Genomic DNA, 21,248 nt, shown 5'->3' with positions numbered 1-21,248 from the left:
ACTTCAACCTGAAATCATACAATACTTGCAAAAAAAAACAGGTTGGGACAGTTCATCCTCACTTCGGGACAATTGAAATTTATTTTTGGGACTTATAAAGTCTTATTTTAAGCCGGATCCTTCCGTAGTTGGACCCTCAGATCTTGTCCATGATTGCTGTACAGTTATAACTTAGGCCATGTTGATTTGATTATATGGATGACATCCGCGCGCGCATGAATTTTCGGCCGTTTCCAAAAAAAAAAGTTTTCAACCATACTGTAAATCGTGCAGAACAGTTGCTAAATGAGCAAAAATATACCATAAGTTGCAAGGAAAACATTTAGAAACGATACCAATGTCGTAGAATGCCAAAATCAAAGGAAAAAAGACAAAAATGTAGACATGAATTCAAAGAGTAGATTTTTCGCCATAACATATTCTGTGCCATTTGTTCAACCTTCATGACCACGTAGATTTCATAGTGAAAGCAACTTTTTTTTTTGCAAAACTTTTTTTATTCGCACGCGCGCATCAGTATTGGGGTTCCCAGAGGATGTCATCCATATAATCAAATCAACATGGCCTAACGCCCCCGGCAAAATTACACCAGTTTCCCTGCATCACTTTAGTTCTGTCCCACATCTGGGCCATATGCTAATGAGTACACCAGAGACACCTACTGGTGGCTTGAGTGTATTGCAGTTATTGTAGACGGCCCTACCTACTTTAACCAATCATTGTGGCCCTTTTGCATCACGTGAGGGTTCTATTCCCAGCTCAACTGGGCAGCCATGATGCCTTCTGACAGTTCAGAGGGAAAATTGGCTGAAAATCCACAAAATATACAGCGTACAGCCAAAAATCGCCCCCCCTCTCCACCCTTGGGAGTTGAGGGAAGATACAAAGACTTTGTTGTAGTCTTTCGGGTGAAATGAAGTTTTCCCAGTCTCAAACCTTTGAAGAATAAGCAGTTTGAGGCTTTGTTTACGACATGGATGCCAGTTGATAATGGTCAGGATCCTGTGTTTTTTGCAGTGGAGACTCAAAAATAGGTACATATGCCATATTTACCATACATTTGGAACTATCCTTGTGGGAACAAAATAAAACAAAAGTGATAGTAATGCAGTACTAGTCTTTGTTGTGAGAAATTAATGATTTCAAAGTAAATCTAAGTTTAAAAAAGCAGTTCAAAAATAATGGATTCTTTGGGGTACAGAAATACTAGGCAAACAACTATCAAAGTAGCATGTAAGTGGCTCCAGGCCTGGACCACATGCTCCAATATACTGAACTTAGAATGGCCCTCACAGAAAATCTGGGATCCTGACCAAATGATGACTATGAAAAATAAGTAGTGAAATAGGCGTGGTTTAAGATGTGTGTAAGATTATTAGTGGCAAAACTGGCATTAATAATGAAAATGGCTGGTAAATTACCCTGATTTGACCATGTGGTGAAATGACCTCCCGGCAGCACCCCCTGTTCATGAGTGGGTGTTACTCAAGGGGAAACCCCCAAAGACCATGTATGTCTGGTGTCTGTATTAGAGAAGGATCTTGTTTCTACATTGATATGATTCACAGGGTTCCTTTCAAGAAAACCACTTTAATAGTAACCACTTCCAACATGAAGGGAAGCAAAAGTTGCCATGCAGTCGGCCATCTTGATCTCGTGAAAAATGGCACGTGACAGCCCTTATCTTGCGTGAACCAGCGTGGCTCATTTCGATAATTTATTAAATATGCGCACAACTTATGTGATTGCAATACACACCTGGACATACCGTCCCGGTATCGCACTCCCTGTCCTCAGACGCATCACCCTGACAAGCAGCGCCCCCGTTCTGTGGCGCGGGATTACTGCAGGTCCGACTGCGCCACTCCCTGCCCGTGCCGCAAAGACCCTGACAGGACGACCAGGCGCCCCAGGCCGACCAACCACCGTCAACTAGACAGCAACAGGCACGTTGAAACGGTTTGAAATTGCTTTCCTATACCGACAGGCCTCGTTTCATTCACAAAACGAAAGAAACAAGGTTACCTAAGATGTACGTTAGAGTGTATCTACAGGAGGCACAGGAGGAAAACAAATTACAAGTTCTATTATCTTTTTTGGGGGGGTGGGGGGGGGGAGAAATTGGTCTTTATAATCTTACCTGAAGGAAGCCTGTAGTCTGCGCAGCTTGCGCAGGCGCAGTGCTCGCTGCTTGCACCGCAATACCCATATTCGGAGCAGCAGGGAGCGTTGCTGTTCGGGTCACACTCGCCAGGGGTCGCTCCTGAGGCGGGGTACTGCTGACCGCAGCGCCCGTCTGTCCGCCATTTTGGATCTGAAGAATCACCTGTAAGCAGCAGATGCACACAATGGATACAGAAAGAACGTACGATAACACAGTAGACAGGAATCTTCGTTATAAGCATTGTGTTACTTGGGATAGAGTTGGTAATGGCCAAGTCCTCACTTGTAGAGGTTTGACTGTATCAATCATCATTTGAAGTTTTACAAAAAAACAAGTGATTTCCATGACTTTCTCTGAATTAAAACTGAGCGACAAACTGCAACAGATATTCTTCATATTCTTTTGAGGGTTTCTAAAAAAAAGCCATAACAATTAATACTCTTCCACAGTCGTTTTTAGTGTACTCGAGAATTGAGTTTATCACCTATTTTATGAAATGATAAACAGGTGATTAATCAAAAAAGATTAATAAATTAAGGAACAGATGAACAAAATGTAAAAAAATGCAAATGAGCGGCAATGCGCACGTGGGCTAGCTTCAATTGAACCAATGAACAAATAAAGAAATAGATGAATGAATGAATGAATGAATGAATGAATGAATGAATGAATGAATGAATGAATGAATGAATGAATGCATGAATGAATGAATGAATGAATGTATGAATGAATGAATGAATGAATGTGATGACCCTACCCGGACAGGTCACGCCGGTTTGACACGCCTGAGTCTCCAGCTCGTTCCCAGAGCAGCTCACGCCGCCGTTCTCGGGCGCAGGGTCGGTGCAGGTGCGACGGCGGGTGTGTGTACCGGCCCCGCAGGTGGCGCTACAGCTGCCCCAGCTGCTCCACGTGCCCCACTGGCCGTCCACCGGGGATAACGGCTCCTCCGCTTCAAGATAAAGAGGGTTGTTATTGTCTTTATTTAGAAATGCCTTCAATTATTTGTAATTCTCTAGGAAATTTCACCGTTTAGAAACATTTTGAACATTCAACATTCTAAATACTTCCCAGGTTGTGTCAAACATTTCAAATATTCCTGATATAACAGCGCTAGCATTCTACCGTTTTTACAATTATTTACAATTGTTTGTAATATTTTGTAAATGGTTCAGTGGGCTGGTGTTTGGGAGCAGGCTGGCCAGACTTAGGCCAAGTCTGCCTTTCTACTTGAATCAAATTTGAACTAATTTTGAGATTCACTTGAATCCCGACATCGACTCGAACACTCGATCATGACTCCCGAACACCAGTGGCCAACCATGGCCGAACCTCCCGTCCACACCCGCATGTTTTAACCATTTTGAAACTTTTGGCTGGCGCAGACGAACAGTAGCCGACTTCCCTGAACACCAGCCAATAACAGCCGACCTTGCTCCAGACCTACCACCAATCATATTCGGATATGTGTGACCACAGGGGTGAGCTTCAACCAAGCATGTGCAGTGCAATTTTATGGAATACACTGCAATTATACGGAATACAATGCAATTTTACGGAATACAGTGCAATTTTACTAGTATACAGTGCAATTTTACAAGTTTACAGTGCAATCTACGGAATACAGCACAATCGTATTAGTATAGTGCAATTTTACGGAATACAGTGCAATCGTATTAGTATACAGTGCAATTTTACTAGTATACAGTACAATTTTACTAGTAAAAATGCACTTTATACTAATACGATTACAATGTATTCCGTAAAATTGTACTGTGTACTAATACGACTGTACTGTATTCCGTAAAATTGCACTGTATACTCTGGCACCCCTGATGTGTGTGAACACTCACTGGGCGGATGCGCCTGGCAGTCGGCGTGCTTGCAGATCCCACAGAGCACGTTACACACCGGCCGCCCGAGGGCGCTCTTACACGTCTGTCTGGTCACGCACAGCTGGCAGTACGGACAGGCGGCCTGTTGCAGGTCTCCTATTACCTGGACAGACAGTACAAACCCTAATTATGGCTTTACCACTATGTGTTGAAGTCATACTGTTTTTCCTCATGTTTTTTCTTCTCCTTCTTCCTCTCCTTCTCCTGCCATTTCGTTAAATGGATTCAATTTCTTCACTTTTAAGCAAAATAACACGAAATTTGGCATGAAGGTAGAGTGGACAAATACCCCCAGGCGTTTTTTTTTCTTCGTTTTTTCGATACAGGCTATCAAAATTGTTTTATTTACGTTTTTCGGTCATTTTTCGACAAAATCTGTACATTATGGGGGTCCTGGGGACCTTGTATTATAATCAAACGTTCTGAAATTTGATATGGGTGTGCTTTATATAGCTATCGACAACAATCAATTATAACGTTCTGCATGCACCCCTTTGAAATTGTATAATTTGGGACTTTTGGACTGTTTTGGAGCCAATAAACTGTACATATAGCTAGTGTCGGTGCGTGACGTAATAGGAATGGAATGTGGAGAGGGCATGGGGCAGGCAGGCCCAAATATGGGCATGCGGGCAGCAACAGGTGTGCCCATGTTTGTAGATGTCGTTTTTCATTGGCTGTTCGCTAATTCCTTTATCTGCTACCACCTGCGCACGCCGTAGGCACATTCTTATAATTGGAACAATTACTCTGTCAGTTTATAAGTTTGGCCAGGAGAAAGGAGTGTTGTAAATCGGTGGAACATTGTCACATGTTTATATACGTTGGCTTTTTTTTACCAACATTTAAAATCTTTTAACCAGATAAGCTACAGCTACAGGGCTATTTTTATTCATCCAGCCGACCTCTTGGAAGAAGAGGCCCTGTGTTACAACCGTGATTCAAAAACGTACTGTGCATATTTTATGCCCGCTACGAGGTTCAAGCTAGTCGCAATCGGGGCGAGTGCTATCAACAATACAGCAAAAGGTTCGGGTTCCATGTACCCTCGACGACCTTAAGAACAATCACGACCTGACAGCTGTACAGGATTCCCTGACTATCTACCCTCGCTGGCTTCTGACTGCCGCAGGAAACGGCTTACGGCCCGATACTTGAGTGTTTGATAACGGCTTGATTTAAGTTGTCCCGAGTATGCAAATTAATCGCATCCAAGCGCTACCAGCAGGAAAGTTTAGACTCTACCTGTTCCTTCTAGCCCAAACATCTCTAAATTGGATCAACATTTTCAAGGGAAATTGTAGTCCGTGGTTAATGTCTTTAAAAAGACATTAACCACGGACTACAATCTACGTCGCAACGCAATTGTGACGTCTAGCTACCGACCTGGTCCTGCAGATCTCTGTTGATGCGAGCCTCGCCTATAGTCAGTACACCCAGAAGGACGGACATCACAAGCACAGGACTCATCTCTCAGGCTGTATCTGCACCTGGAAACAGAGAGTCATCAGTTTTATCAAGAATTTCGTAGTGGCGTGTGGTGTAGTGGGGTCGTGTGGGTCGAGTGGGGTCGCGTGACGTAGCGGCAGAGTGCTTGACTCGTAATTAAGAGGTCCCGGGTTTAAGTCCTGACATGCCACTGATCTTGTGCCCTTGGGAAAGACACTTTTCACGACTTTCCTCACTTCGCTTAGGTGAAAATGAGTTTTGTATTGTCCCCTGTGTTGGTGGCGGCCTAAATAAAAATAGAAGTTGAAAAAAAATTGAGTGTGCCGTCACCACGTCTTGTGATTAGATGTTGGAATATGAAAAAAAAAATGACGGTGAGACAATTTTCGACATTTTGAGCCCGCCATTCCTGCAGTGGCCAGAGTTTTGTCAGCTTGTTGACGCTATATGTAGAAAATCCATTTTCTACATATCATATGTGTATGTTTGGGCTTTACGAAAAAGATACACGACTTGTCATATCTTAACTATTCATCTTATTATCTAACTCATATTTTCTGTTTGAAGCTAATTAATTTTAAATCTCATCAACAGATTACGTAAATTTGCTACTTTTTGTGAAATACTAAACACTTTGGTTCGTGTACTAGTGTTGATGTAACAAGTACTTTTAGCCACGAATGTTTCTTTTTATAGCGATAGCTTCAGGCATCTATCTATCGGTACGTTTAAAAGGTAGTTTATCATTCTGGCGTAGCTAAGTGTGCCTTAGGGCGTACATAGTGACACACAAACAACACACCAGGCCTTATCATAGAATTCGGCAAGAATAATCTGTGGCCAGGAGGGCAAGGTGGGGAGAGTCAGTCCGCGGGAAGGTTGATTTTCCCTTCCGCTGCAATCAAATTAACTCCAAGCCAAGCTCCCCTGGCCAATTCTTCTCCCTATTTTGCCAAATTTTTACTGTTTTTGAATCTGCAGTGCTAGTGTGGTAGAGACTAAAGCGAAGGGGCCAACGACCTATCCTGTGTAGTAACCCTGACCTAATAATCATCCCAATTACACAAACTAATCATGGCAGAATAGAGTCGACCGAAGGTCTCGTTTGAAGCTTGAATATTTCTTTGTCATAAGATCACGTTTTGCACGGTGACATTTAATTCCCAAATTTATTATCGTGAACACCTGGTATCCAGTCTGATCGTGGTCGGGGCCGCAAGAGCTCTGTCCCGCCCACCTCACATCGGTTTCCTGGTGTGTATTTCACGATGTGTTGGGGGGGGGGGAACCAAATCCCCAAGCATACTGTCTCTTATTATCGTAACACTCCTACCGGGACGGTCTGTTGCACTGGGCGGGGGAAGCTATTAGTGCCCCCGAAGACAAAACCTGCCTGAACACCCCAATACCACCAATTACGATCAGACTGGATACCAGGCTACACCCAAGTACCTTTATGCACAACCACATTAGTCAACATACACCATTCAATCCTGTCGAAAGTGACCACTCAAGGGACTTTAAGAAATGGTCATCGTAGATAGGTGTCCGCTTTGGACATGTGGATTGTAAATGGTTGGCAGAATAATACAAGGGACCACAAAACAGTTGTCACAATGACCAGGTGGTCTTTGTGCAGCGTGGTCACCATTACAAGTTTTTGACGACTACAGAAGTATAAAATTTTGCATAAACGGTGCAGAACGTTCAAGTGCAAAATTGTGTCGTGTAAGTACGGATTTGTCGTACAGAGTAAGAGTATGAGCAGAAAATGTTGTCTTTTACGAGTGTTTAGAAGTTTGTCGTACCTGTAGTGTCCTCCTCGTAGTCCCGATCTCGAACGAGTGTATGTCACAATTAAATAAGCTTCGGCGAGTTGCCGCAAAGCCTCGCACAGCCTTACGGCGGAAAGGTAACGGCGTCCCGTATGGCTGCCTGGTTTGCTCCGGTCAAGACGTGACGGAGTCTGTCTGTGATCTCTTTCTACTGCGTCTCTCTCTATATATATGTAAACTGAGAGACCTGTTAGACCTGATGTACCGACTTTGTTTAGAATGCGGATCTGGCTAAAATGGATCTAATACTCATAGGTCAGAAAGGGCTAGCCTCCGTAGCAGGCTTATAGAACTGGGGGTTTGGTGATCTGATTGGCCCAGTCCTCAAAAACGGGGGTAATTCAACCAGGCCGGTTATGTTGTCTACATGTATATGCAATCAGAAAATAGCACATAAAAGCTCCCAAAGACCATGAAGACCCCCAAATCCCCCAGTTTTTGGCATGCTATGGAGGCTAAGAAAGGACAGCAGGGATACTTATATATAGAGACAGTCTTTGTACAACTCTAACCTCGAGGACGAATTCTACGCAATAAGGTACCAATCACTGAGCTTCCCCATTCACCAGGTGTGTCAATAGTGATTATATATAAATACAGTCATTATGGTGACACTAAGGATGACGGAAGCCAGACGGAGATCTATCGCCTAACCGGTAAGTCCCTACGATTAGCGATAACTCCTGTTACGATGGTAGGATTTGTCCCTGTACTGGTGAGTATATACTGCTGTTTACATGTGTTTCCTGACTACGTTTGACGAATCTGAAGGTTAACTTCCACTAGGCCCTCAAACGAGTGTAAGGATTTGGTCAAAAAAGGGATTAATAATGATAATTTATTCGCAAAATTGTCCCTGAAGGCTACTTGCTTGTACACTGTCAAAGAAAGCAAGGTAAAGGAATAGGAGTTATACAACTACTGTCTAGTCAGCTTTTATATAAGAACTTTATTGCACGACAATTTTACACGATACAATGTATGGCAACAACTATTGAACAAAGTACTCAAAAGAAGTAGAGAATATGACCTAATATAGGATAAAAGGTACATGTAATATCTTTGATATAATGTTACAATGGAGTAGGACTAATCATGCGATTCTGTCCTTTTTCGTAACAACAAAACAGTCTAATATATTTACCTAATTTTGCATTCTCTCTCTCTCTCTCTCTTTCTCTTTCTATATATATATATATATATATATATATATATATATATATATATATATATATATATATATATATATATATATATATATATATATATATATATATATATATATATATATATATATATATATATATATATATATATATATATATATATATATATATATATATATATATATATATATATATATATATATATATATATATATATTTATATGTTTTTACTATGTACATGTATAGTAGTATAGTTAATTTTCTCCTCTGAATGTAAATGAATGCGTGAATGCGAAAATGCAACCACAATAACAGATTGCCTGAACGCTACATCCCGTTTGGATATCGTGATTACTTCTTATTTGAAAGTCTTCGGGTAAAGAAAACCATTTTTAGTTTAAGTTTCCTTCAGTGAAACCGCAGAGATTTGTGGCAAAGCCCCAGTTGCGTGACTTCGCCTAATACCCGCGCTAAAGCCGGTGTGTGTTCATATCAAGTGTCTTTACTAGAAAAGAGGTACGGATTTAACGCACAATTGTTGAAGACGTTCCCATATCGGCTGGGTCGAAATGCGGTTCCTGTGACGATGTAAAAGAAATCTCCCCTTTTGTGTAAGTACCAACCTCTTCACAGTGTTGTGGAATTCACCCAAAGCTTGCTCCACTGCCTGTGAAAGCTCTTTAGCGTTCACAGAGTGCATTGGCCTCTCCCTCCCTATCTTGAAAGTTCATCTGTGTTAGCAGTAAGAATTCCCTTTATACTTAAATATACTATAAACTAAAATACTATATACCTTTATACTATAAACAGATATGTTCACCAGCTTTAGACTATTAGATAAAACAGAAAAATTCGTATTCCATATGAAACTTGACAAACCATGTATCATTAGCTCCATATGTTCATACATCTACAACTGCCTCAAGAAGCGAGAAGAAGTTGAACCTGTTAATAGTAGTTCACATTTAGTATTCATAGTTTAAGTAAGTTGTTCATATATTCTTTTTCCCTGTTTGCCCATGACCTGTGCTTCATTAGCTTGTAAGGGCATAAACGTACAAAAAAGGTAGTAAAACGTTAAACTTTATTCCAACACACAATTTACAGGGATCAAATTTTCAGCGACTACTGTCGCCTTCATCAGGATAATTAATGACCAATCACTTCACAACGTGATCTCGCGAGAGTTACGGTTTACAAACACGTGACCTTATTCACACGAGACTTTACTGATACGTGACGTAAGCAATTGATCAAAAGTGCCAGGGAGTTTATATCGTCCACCATCTCTATTAAGTGAAGGCTGAAGTGCTCTGATATATATAGCCTCCTTAATGCCTCTTAGCAAGTAGTCCTGTTCAGTGTCCAGTATTCTAACTTTCTGTTAGTATTCTGGTCATTAATTATCCTGATGAAGGCGACAGCTGCAGTAGTCGCTGAAAATTTGATCCCTGTAAATAGTGTGTTGGAATAAAGTTTAACGTTTTACTATGATTACTACCAACACAGATGAACTTTCATGATAGTACAAAAAAGGTAATTATGAAGTAGGTTTAAACTGTAATTTCCAACACAAGAAATTATACTTACATGAATTTTCTAGGTATATAAAAAGACATGACCCGGGTTCAAAACTTTGGAAGTTTCACAATACATACATGTAGAATCGCCTGGGCCTTCGGTCTCCTTTTTAATTGGACAGAGTAAAAAAAATTAGGACACGCAGCTAGCCTTCTTTCCACGGGGTATTACGGAGGTCATCCGCATCAGGCCCTCGAGAAAGACGGGGGGGGGGGGCGACCACAGACTTTCTGAAACCGATGATTTTGCTCGCCGAGTAACACAGCACGAAAACACATTTGAGCCAACTTTACGAACTGCATTAAGAGATATCAAAGGCGGCGAAATATTTTAGAAGCCTTTACGACATCGAAAAGACAACTGAATGGGAAACATGGCCTTTCCGTAACCTTTCCACATGAGTAAATGTCACGTTAATATAACGTGTTTCTTTCCGTAAGCTTTACATGGACTTAAATATAATGTAAAGAAAGCATTGCGGTAATGAGTTAACTAGAGGCATCTCAAAAGCCATACGATCTTTTTTTATTATCATGACTTAGTCCTTACCAACCTCGCGCGACTAAACACAAGCATTTTATATGCTTTTTCATCTTTGGTTTGTCCTAAAATATTAAATATCTTCCCTAATTTCTTGCTGAATCGTCGCAAGACCTGACATTATTATGCCTAGTCATTTCTATATGTTTATGTCTGGCTTTCCAAAAACTTACGGTTCCTTTCCTCGTTCTATAAACAAGATTTCCGCCGACCGGAAGACATTTCCCTCTATACAGATACTTAGAGTATAGAATTTTCTTCTTACACAACCAGTAAGGATTCTCACCTGCTTACGTTTCTCGCCGCAAAAGCGCCACGTACTTGAATAGCGGCGAGTTGCAGAACTCCAATCAGAAGCTCTGAGGAAGGTGTCTGATAGACATCGAAACGTAAGCAGGTGAGAACCTTACTGGTTGTGTAAGAAGAAAATTCTATACCCTAAGTATCTTCCAACCTGATGAAATTATTTACGGGAGTATAGGCGTCGTAAAGCTACAGGAAATGTTGAAATTGTCTTTTCTTATAGTCGCAAAGTTTTCCCTAAATTGAAGCAATCGCCATGTTTTCCACACTAATTTGAGATCGGCCAAATATAACACACCATGCCTAGCCCTTTCTATATGTTTATATCTGGCTTTCCAAAACCACAGTATTACAGTTTCTTTCCTCCTTCTACAAACTGTCAAACACGCTTTCCGCCGACCGGGATACATTTCCCCCTCTACAGTATCAGTATAGGCGTCGTAAAGCTACAGGAAATGTTGCGTTTCTGTCTTTTCCTACCGTCGCAAAGTTTTCCTTAAATTGTAGAAAGAGCCATGTTTTTCACACTTATCTGAGAGCGGAAAATGCAACAACATATGATTAGTCCTTTCTAAAAAGATAATTGCAGTCTAATTTTAGTAATTTTAGTTTCAACAATAGAATTTTATGGCTTTTATGTCAAGTTACACATGGTTTCCAATATTAATAACATTCCATATAATTCTATGTAAATTTTATCATTAAAATAGCCATAATTTATGCTAATTTGATGACGTCATTAGCCAAAATCCAAGATGGCGGACCATATTATTAGAACAGGTATATACAGGTTATTTTCCTGAAAATTTCATCAACAGTTCCATTTCTTGTTACAAAAAAGGTTCATATGAACGTCTTTAGTCTGTAAACAATGCAATTTAGGCTTTATCCTGAAAAAAATCTATTTTTCAAAATTCAAGACTGATGATCAAAATGGCGGATAGCTTAAATATGCATGACGTCATTTTATGACATCACAGGTGTTGCTATGGGCAACATAAGACTTAGTACACACTAATATTCTGTCATAAACACTTTTGGTAAAGGTATGTTGTATACCAGTTTTCAGGGAATAACCTATCTAGACGGTTTTGGCATAAAAATTGTAGATTTGATAAATTGTTATATTTTTTTTTACTAGTAGACCATCCTCTAAAAATAGGTGGTCATACCGTTCGCGAGTTCTGAGGGGGGGGTCAAATGCCCCCCCCCCTCCCCGCGTGTGCACTATATGACATCCAGTAGATTTCTAGCGGGCACCAATCAGAGGGCTGCTGACGCGTCACCGACTAGCGGCTATTAGCACCTTGTTTCATGTAAATGCCATGAACTCAACCAGAGCGCGTGATTGTTTCTTGTTTACTTCAGTACTAAGTACTAGTACTTCCACAATCAGTTTGTAAAATCATACCTTAGTTTTGTAAAATCATACCTTAGTAAAATATACTTTGATGAACGAATCGAAACGGGACTGTAGCGATCACCACGGGAAGGAACAGATCTTAGCGAAGCCGAATTGTGGAACCTCAAACTACTGTGTGTTTGTTTAACTACTGTGTACTGTGTGTTTGCGTCAGCGGAAAGGCTGCCGAAGCAACCACAAACACGACTACATAGTACATTACTGTTACTCTTCAATGATAGCGTTACATTATCTATCATTGTCATTTGTGTTAATTCCTTAAAACATCTACTGTTAGTTTTTGTAACATTACGTAGTGCTATAATCTGCGTAAAAAAGTAGGCTTCATTGCGTGTTAACTGCTAAGTCGTCATGGTATTGAAAACTGTTTCATTGTGCCGTTCTTCTACAAACAGCCAGCAGACTTATGAAGATCCCCGTTCTCAACACAAGCTGCAAACTAAAGTAATGGCAGTCCTACGAAAATTCTCTTTGTAATGTATAAGCGCTTTATATCGACGAACAATGGGTGTGAAGTGCGTGTTTTCGCACATCTTGTGCCACCGGATCAGTGATAATTGGCTACTCTACAAGTAAAAGAACCGGGTCCGTGGGCCTTGATAAATTATTCATAAATCGGTCGCCGCTAGAAATTTACTGGATGGCATTCAGTGACAAAAAAAGCCCGGTCTAGATAGGTTTAAAGATCTTACCACACCAATGACCCTATCAAACTTATGACTGAAGTCTTGGACAGCCTGTTCTTAATGATATGAATCTTTATTGCATGTTCTTGCCCAGATGGGCTAAATGCACAAGAGGGTATGCAGTATGCAAAAATATGAGCATTTCATACTGGTGCGCTATATTCTAATGCAAAGTTCTAAGAATCTATACAATACAAAAATACTATATACTACCTATCATCTACTGTTACTTGCCCTTTCTTCTCTCTTTTTGAAACATTTGGAAACACATAGTTTGTCTACTGTACATTCGTTCTTGCATGACATCAAGTGTTTAAACATGTCCTGCTTTGTTTCTCCAAGCAGATCATACGGTGGCAAGGCAGTATCCATTGAGCAGATCTGCTACCGACGATTCGATGGCTAATGTACACTGCCTTGCCACCGTATGATCTGTTTGGAGCTTAGGGGGTGCTTGCGTATTGTCAGTCTCTCCACATCCAACTCCCATAACCTGCTTGAATCACCAGCTGGTTGCACTTAAGGGGGCACACCCCAGTTTAATACTCTATCATGAACACTTGTCGTTAAAGTTATGCTGTATACCATTGCTGTTTTAGGGCATAACCTACTTAGACCGTTTTGGCCAATAAAATCAGATTAATGACGCTATCTTGACGTCATATTGCGTTAACGCCATTTATTTTTACTAGCACACCATCCTCTAAAAATTTGTTGGTCATACGATATACCGTTCGCGAGAATGAGCCCCCCCCCCCCCCGTCACACGAAGCCAAAAAAGCCCGGTCTAGATAGGGTAGATAGGGTCTAGACAGGGTTATGTAAATGGACTCCACATAGGTGGCAGCGGTGTATGGAATGAGCCTCGGTCACAACCCGCCGTACGTGCTTCTGCGTGCTGTCTACGTGCAAAACGTGGGCAAACGTAGGGCATCCGTGCGTGGTGAGTACCGCCTCCGTACGGAATCCTACGGATTTTGGAGCACGCAGACACGCCGTAGAACTTGAGGTGCATGTAAAACTTTTTCTACGTGCGGTCTGCGGATTGCCCACCCGTACGTGCGAGTGCGTCCGACGCGCGTGCACCGTACGTGCCGTGCGGAAGAAGCACGTGTGCGTACGGCCTCGAGCTCCTTACGGTAAAGTTGCAATCGCACAGAGATCGTACGTTGTAAGCACGTACAACTCACTCACCACTTGCACAACGTAAGATGCACGCAATCGCTCACGGCCAGACTTGGCGCGCGTGCAGACCACACTCTTACACCCTGCGCAACCGTGCGAGTGACGTGTGTCGACGCCACTCCTTCCCCACGTTTTCAGAAAAAACGTAGCAGACGTAGCCTCCCAAAAAATGTACGGACAAAAAGCACGAACGGCGGATTGTGACTAATTAAGGCTTTAGTGCGACAGTCTCTGCCGCATAGTATGCCACATTTGTAAGCTGGCACATGTCTGTTGCAGAGTTGTTTTCTCTGGGTCCACATCTCTTCTTCCACGCAGTGCCGCACAGTGAACGCGACAACACAATGAGTCAAGATCGCCCTTCGTCCTTTTACTTCAAGGGAGTGCGGTTCGACAATGCGGTCAACCTAAAGGCCTTGGAACTGGTGGACTCATTTGAAGTAAGAGACGACGACGTTTTCATCTCCTGTTACATTAAATCAGGTGAGAAGATTTTGTCTTCTTTTCTTTTAACGTTCTTTCATCTTTTCCATCTTCTACCTTAGGCAGACTGCAAGCTATGTAAGCCTGTATGATGATGATGATGATGATGTCGATGCAGCATATACTCTTACTACCAGGCTTTGGGAAACTGTTGGAATTCTGGAAAGAGTAAAACTTGGACAACTAGACAGATGATATGCTGGGAGTTAACCCGCGCTATGAGAGAACAGTTTGCCGCTCCCAAACTTTTCTCTTTAATAGCCAGGTCCAAGTATCTGTCTAGTTTGCCTATTTCAATTCTTTCCTGCCGCTTCCACAGCCAGCTACCACAGAGCCGCCTGCCTGCGAAGCGGGTGTGTTACGCCGACGTGCGTGCGGATACAGATGATGATGAACGGTCTATTAAAACAGAAATCACGCAGCACGAAAGCTGAATTGCTGATTCAATACAATACAATCTTACTCAAAACTTGGTCTAAAATGTATCCGTATCTGTATAGCCTGTATAACCGCCTTTCGGCGTAACACACCAGCTAAAATGAAACATAAACATTATTGGTATCATCATATAGACAGTTATACATTCGTAAGATCTGGAGATCAAACCATAGTATAAAATTGTAGAGATGAATGAATGAACGAATGAATGAATGAATGCCTGGTTTATTAGGTAAAACATTGCAGCCATCAGGCCGAAACACGTTTTACTTACATAGTACATGAAAGTACGTTTCACTTACAAAGGACACAACTCAATATGACGAATATCATAAAATATTACAAAGTATTAAAATGTCGATTAAAATAAAATATTACAATAACAAAACATCTGAGTATGGTTGATTTACAACGTATTATTTATATTAAAATAATTCAAAAGCCTGGTACTATATAAAGTTACATGTGCCATCACGGAAAAACTTCAAGGCAAAACATCAAGGAGGGACAGCTGTTACTAACGCTATTACATCAAGCACTCAAAATCCTCAATATCATCTTACTCCTCTTTTTCAGGAACAACATGGACACAGCAGATCGTTTCTCTGGTGTGTGCTGAGGGTGACATCAGTGAAGCTAGTAAAGTCCTTCTGCAAGTGCGCACGCCCTGGCTCGAGTCTCTGCAAGCGTCAGGAGGAAGGTTGGGTGTCGGTGAAGGAGTGCCTCGGCCGATACTACTGAAGAGCGCCCCCTCCCCGCGACTCATGAGTACGCACCTGCCCTACCACCTGTTACCCCAGCAAGTCAGGGACGGGAAAGGAAAGGTGCAGCTGCTTTACACTTTTTACACTGTTGATGTGAATAAATAGCCTCTACCAGGCATAGAAAGCTGCTGGAAAGAGTAATCACCCAAGTAGACATAACATGTCAGGGGAGTGTGGGCATCTGTCCAGTCACTTTTGAAATTGAATCTGAGAATGACACAACTTTTATTCGACAACAAGGTTGGTAAATAATAGAATAAAAACAGCAATGTTCTTATTTAAAACCTCTTTTTTAACATGAAATGTCGACTCTTGTAAAACAAGTGGTTGTGTATAGAGAATTTTGCTAGCACGTCTCCAAATATATAAGGTCTATGACCTGGACCAAACGTCTGTCACTATAGTTACTGGTGCTGTAGCAGACTCCCTGTGGTTTTGGGTTACATTATGTAGCAGGGCAGAGCTGGAGGGGTGGTTTGTATAAATTATATATAAATATTGATGAGTAAAAATAAACAGAGCAGTGTAGTTTATTGGCTTACACCATTTGAAAGTAAACATTAACGCATTTTGTTGGGAATGTAAGCTTGGGTGGAAAATGTCTACATTTCTTTCTTTGTTTTACTAGATCATCTACTGTGCTCGGAACGTCAAAGATGTGGTCGTCTCGTGGCACAACATGAGAAGGATGATGCAGCATATGACCTGCGGAACCTGGGAGGAAAACTTCCAGGACTTTATTACTCCGGACCTAGGTCAGTATCCTGCTGCATGTCTCAAAATCTCAGGCACTAACAGACGATGATAAATATCACTTTTTGTTGCATTTATCTGAAGTATTTTGTCATACGGAATCAAGAGGTCCCGGGTTCGAGTCCTGACATGCCACCAACCTTGTGCCCTTGGGAAAAGCACTTAACACGGCTTTCACCACTAGACTCAAGTGAAAATGAGCATTGTCTGTCCAGTATTCGCTTCTATGTGCGGGACACAACACCAGCAACAGCTGCCTCTGTTCCGCGTGTATTGCATTGTTGCAATTTCAATAAAATCAAAATCAAAAATGTTGTCATATAAAATATGTAATGTAAATATATAAAATAGATATGTCATGTGAGAGGGGTGAATCGAATTCTTATGATTTTCAACATTGAGGTAGCTTAAGTCAAGACTGACTGGATATCTAATTTGTAAATTATAAGTTAATTTACATCATCAAGGTCGTGTTTTGTTTATATTGCTTGTATCAACAGCATTTTACGGTTTCTGGTGGGACGTCATTCCGGAGTACTGGCGACACAAGGATGACGGCAACCTGCTCTTCATCAAGTTTGAAGACCTTAAGCGGGTAGGCTTTGAGTTGAATATCAATTATGACGTGATCTCTCGGCAAATATGACTTTAATATGCCTACCTGCCTGCCTAAATGCTTAGGCCAGAACTGGCCCCTTGCTCCTCTTCATTGTGACGCAAACTTTAATATGACGCAAACTTTTATATAAATGTCGTAGATTTCGGCAAAATCTGCCCCTTTCCAAAGTCATATCCAGCTGCTTAAGTAAAATCCATTTTCAAACCCAGATCACATTCAACCGAACAGAACGCATGTTCCATTTAGGGTCACTTGCGATCAGGTTTTTTTTATTTATGGGTCGACGTTGATAGGTTGCGTGCGTTGCATGTGATTAAAGCATCACGTGATTTATGGGATCTCAATCACCACTAGTAAGGTCACGGTTATGTTATCAGGGGTGCCAGAGTATACAGGGCAATTTTACTAGTATAGAGTGCAATTTTACGGAATACAGTGCAATTTTACGGAACACAGTGCAATTTTACTAGTAGAGTGCAATATTATGGAATACAGTGCAATCGTATTAGTATAGAGTGCAACTTTACGGAATACAGTGCAATTTTACTAATGATATTGAATGACGTAACCTGGGCCCGGCTTACCAGGGACGCCGCTGACGGAGTGTACTCACATCTTTCTGTGTTTTTCGAGCAACTTTGAACCGTCCTCGTAGATAGACTTTTAGTCAAATCACTACATACTACACACAGGGCATGTTACTACACAGGGATTATTTCGAATTCGCTCGAAAAACACAGAAATATGTGAGTCAGCGGCGTCCGCCATCTTGAAACTCAAGGAAAGCAGGGTCCAAGTCACGTGATTCAACCTCATTAGTAAAATTGCACTGTATTCTAATACGATTGTACTGTATTCCGTAAAATTGCACTGTATACTCTGGCACCCCTGGTTATGACAAGTATAAAATGGGGATTTCAGATTAGTCAATGTCATGTTTTTCATCTTTTTTTTCATCGTATATGTATACAATGTACGTAGGACCTGCGAGGCCACGTGGTGAAGATCGCAAACTTCCTGGGCAAGACTCTGTCAGACCAGCGCATAGACCAAGTGGTGGCGAACTGTACCTTCTCCGCTATGAAGGAGAACCCGGCTACAAACTATTCCCGTAACCCAAAGCTGCAGAAGATTTTCGGCAAGGCAGAGGGAAGTGAGCTTGAGTTCGTACGTAAAGGTACCTAAAACTGCATTCAATGCCCTTATATTGTTGCTAAAAGCTAGTTGTTCCAATTGGTACGCGCAGTGTATAACCAAGGGAAAAGCGCCGATCCTAGCGAGAGTGAGAGAGAGAGAGAGATTGCTGACGAGCCATGACATCTATTTTTTTTAATCTCAGGAGAGGTTGGTGACTGGAAGAACTGGTTCAGCGCGGAGGAGAACAAGATTCTGGAGGCGATCCACAAGGAGAAAATGGCGGGAACAGATCTGACCTTCGAGTATGAGTAGTGTCTATTAATCGCCAGTGACCCGAAATGGAACATACGTTCTGTTCTAATAACGCCAGATCTAACATGGTGGGGCGTGATCAGTGTTTGAGTAGTGTCAGTTATGGTGTGGTCACGTTCGTTGTAGGCTGTTGTTCGATTTTGATGACAATGACCTTTATTACGTATTCACGCCCTACATTAGCCAAATGTTAGATAACTGACTGACATAGGGGTAGGGGGAACAAGTGCTACATTACTGTGCTGCGTCTATATCTACAAGATCTCCTCTCTTTTGAAACAAGTATGAACAAATTTACATAGTTTTCCATATACATGTACATCGTATTCCCTTGATGACATAATATGTCCATTTTCGGTAAGTGCGTATACTTCTGTTCTTACTGAAAAGAACTAAAAATAAATTGATAATCTTTATGCGGAAAAACTGGCAAGGCAGTATGAAAGTTACACTTTGTTTTAATTCACAATAATGTATATATATTTTCACTGCCGGTGCAGTTAACAATGTGGTCGCAAGGTGGACCTTCATCGGATCCATACACGTGTATGTACACACTGGAACATACATTCGTCATAAATAATGTGTGTTTTCTGTGCGTGAAGCTGCATGATTAAAGCTCAACATAATTATACCAAGGAGGTTTAAAATCTTGATCATACTCAACGACTGTATGTGTTACAACGTATGGCAACTAAGGCAGTTTTAGAAAACTACTTTACTTTGACTATGTACATGTAACGGGGGGTGCCCTAATTAATTCAGACCTACCCCTAATTCCGTACTAGTTTGAAAAATTCTTTTGCGGCGTTATGCATGGGAGCACGTGACTAAAAATAACCACAAGAATTACAAAGTTTTTGTGTTGATATCGGCAATCTCACAAATTTTGTTTTAATTCGTACACACTGACAACAGACAAGTGAAAAATCTGTTTAAATTCGACGCTTGTTCGGGGGTTGACGAGCGTGTCAAAAATGCAGGTTTTGCTTTTGAAACAGCCGCTTTGGAGCAAGTCACGTAAAAAGAGGACTTGTTTGGGGCAGAAAAACAGTTTTAGATTGTTTTAGTCATAATTTGTGTATCATAATTTCTAAACTCTCTTCTCAGATCGAACTGTGTTAAACACTAGGTCGGAATTAGGGCACCCCACCGGCAAAATGGCAAAAAAAAAACTGCCGTAAGTTTCGTGAACCATTATGCTTGGGTGCAAGGCGCTACACTAAAGTGAAATACACAGCTGTGCAGCTTTAATCGTTGTGATCTTCATCTGTCAATATTATATCTCATGTTGCGCTGGTTTTCTTTTAGATAAACTATTACCAAAGGTATGTGCGTTTGCATGGAACATGGGTCGGAATTAGGACCCCTCCCGTTAGTATAGTACTTATAGTACCGTCTGGGGAATCTCCGCCCTGTCTGTCAGGAGGAGGTCATGTGACAGGGCTTTACCCAATGATAGACAAGAGTGGGGTTTTCAAATCTACTCAATATACCAGTATTATTGTTGCTGTGCGTCTACTCGAAGGAGACTTGGAGTCGTTTGAACCCGCAAGGCTTGGCCGAGACACTGCTTTCATCACCAGATGTGGCCACGATTTACGTTGATTATGTTTATGATTTGAAGTTATGTTTTCTTGTAAATTCCCTCAGTTCATGTTGAACTTCGTATTATTCATTTATTTATGTATAACTTCCAGTTATATTGATTTCATTTACATCTTTTGTTATGTACTTTGTATAATTTATTATTCTTTTACTTATTGTACACCCCTGGGCCTCCTTGGAAATCAGCTTTGGCTGAAGGAGCTACCCAGGCGTCTTTAAAGATTAAATAAAAATAAAATAAAATAGAATAAAGACAAATCTACCATTCTGTTCAAGGAAATTTTGTAATTTTGTATTAATCACTTTCTGACCTACACTTTATATTCTCTTTATTTGCCCAAATAACAAGACTTTGAAACAATGATAAGGGTAAAAATTTAAAAAAAGCAATGGATACAATTTAAAAAAAAACAATAGGCAATGGGGACCCATGCTCACCGAAACTTGTTCTGTGTTGATATGGCCTTCGTCACAAAATAGGCTAAAACTTTTTAACGATACACTTTTGAGGATTTAACATTATCATAAGTGATGTTTCTCTTGGTTAATATTTTCCCGGTTGCCTGTTCAGCCTATCAGAGGCAAATATGTGTACAGTTTAATACAGATATCAAACGTAGCCCAGCTCATACCCCAAATGACCCGAATCTCGCGAACAATTCTCTATTATCGTAGACGATTTGTGTGCGGGCATCTCAACGCGCTGTTTTTTTTTTTTGTCGATTAATACACAGAGGCACCGTCTATAAAATTCAAAGTTGACCTTCATCTCACCCACACAGATTAGTCTGACATTTCCAGAAGAACAAAATACCTCGGTAAAAAAACTACACGGCGCTTGGTCTGCACAATATGTACATATTTATATGATCACAAATACGTCGTTAGACCAAAAGATGATATAGTT

At 41.0% G+C, this 21,248-nt stretch overlaps 3 protein-coding genes across 3 annotated transcripts in view; 1 reads left to right on the top strand and 2 right to left on the bottom strand.

Moving 5' to 3' along the window:
- LOC109469443 (chitotriosidase-1-like) overlaps nt 1-2,306 on the bottom strand; it is a 12,591-nt gene extending 10,285 nt beyond the window's left edge. Inside the window, exons 1-2 of the mRNA XM_019767962.1 lie at nt 2,141-2,306; nt 1,759-1,932 (exon numbers count right to left, since the gene is read on the bottom strand). The gene's annotated coding sequence lies outside the window, so the exon portion shown is untranslated. The remainder of the gene's footprint in view (nt 1-1,758; nt 1,933-2,140) is intronic.
- A 250-nt stretch (nt 2,307-2,556) lies between these two features.
- Nucleotides 2,557-5,529, bottom strand: LOC109469442 (properdin-like). The gene is made up of 4 exons (XM_019767961.1): nt 5,446-5,529; nt 4,018-4,162; nt 2,922-3,116; nt 2,557-2,576 (listed from the first exon to the last, which is right to left on the bottom strand). The coding sequence occupies exons 1-4, from the start codon at nt 5,527-5,529 to the stop codon at nt 2,557-2,559; spliced, it is 444 nt and encodes a 147-aa protein (XP_019623520.1).
- Nucleotides 5,530-14,524: 8,995 nt separating this feature from the next.
- Nucleotides 14,525-19,484, top strand: LOC109469457 (sulfotransferase 1A1-like). Its single transcript, XM_019767974.1, has 6 exons — nt 14,525-14,710; nt 15,725-15,972; nt 16,541-16,667; nt 17,166-17,260; nt 18,266-18,461; nt 18,624-19,484. Exons 1-6 carry the CDS (start codon nt 14,572-14,574, stop codon nt 18,731-18,733), a joined length of 915 nt encoding a protein of 304 aa, XP_019623533.1. The 5' UTR covers nt 14,525-14,571; the 3' UTR covers nt 18,734-19,484.
- Nucleotides 19,485-21,248: the final 1,764 nt, after the last annotated feature.

The sequence above is a fragment of the Branchiostoma belcheri genome, unplaced genomic scaffold, assembly GCF_001625305.1.
Source record: "Branchiostoma belcheri isolate BF01 breed outbred unplaced genomic scaffold, Haploidv18h27 scaffold203, whole genome shotgun sequence".
NCBI classification, from domain to species: domain Eukaryota; kingdom Metazoa; phylum Chordata; class Leptocardii; order Amphioxiformes; family Branchiostomatidae; genus Branchiostoma; species Branchiostoma belcheri.
This window is presented reverse-complemented; position numbering and strand designations above follow the sequence as displayed.

Excerpts from the sequence above, each read along its gene's own strand:
- LOC109469457 (XM_019767974.1), top strand. The coding sequence starts at position 14,572 with ATGAGTCAAGATCGCCCTTCGTCCTTTTACTTCAAGGGAGTGCGGTTC. Across the intron at positions 16,668-17,165 it reads CTTTATTACTCCGGACCTAG|CATTTTACGGTTTCTGGTGG; the intron begins GTCAGTATCCTG and ends TTGTATCAACAG. Across the intron at positions 18,462-18,623 it reads GCTTGAGTTCGTACGTAAAG|GAGAGGTTGGTGACTGGAAG; the intron begins GTACCTAAAACT and ends TTTTAATCTCAG.
- LOC109469442 (XM_019767961.1), bottom strand. The coding sequence starts at position 5,529 with ATGAGTCCTGTGCTTGTGATGTCCGTCCTTCTGGGTGTACTGACTATA. Across the intron at positions 4,163-5,445 it reads ACAGAGATCTGCAGGACCAG|GTAATAGGAGACCTGCAACA; the intron begins GTCGGTAGCTAG and ends CTGTCTGTCCAG. Across the intron at positions 3,117-4,017 it reads CTGCCAGGCGCATCCGCCCA|CGGAGGAGCCGTTATCCCCG; the intron begins GTGAGTGTTCAC and ends TTTATCTTGAAG.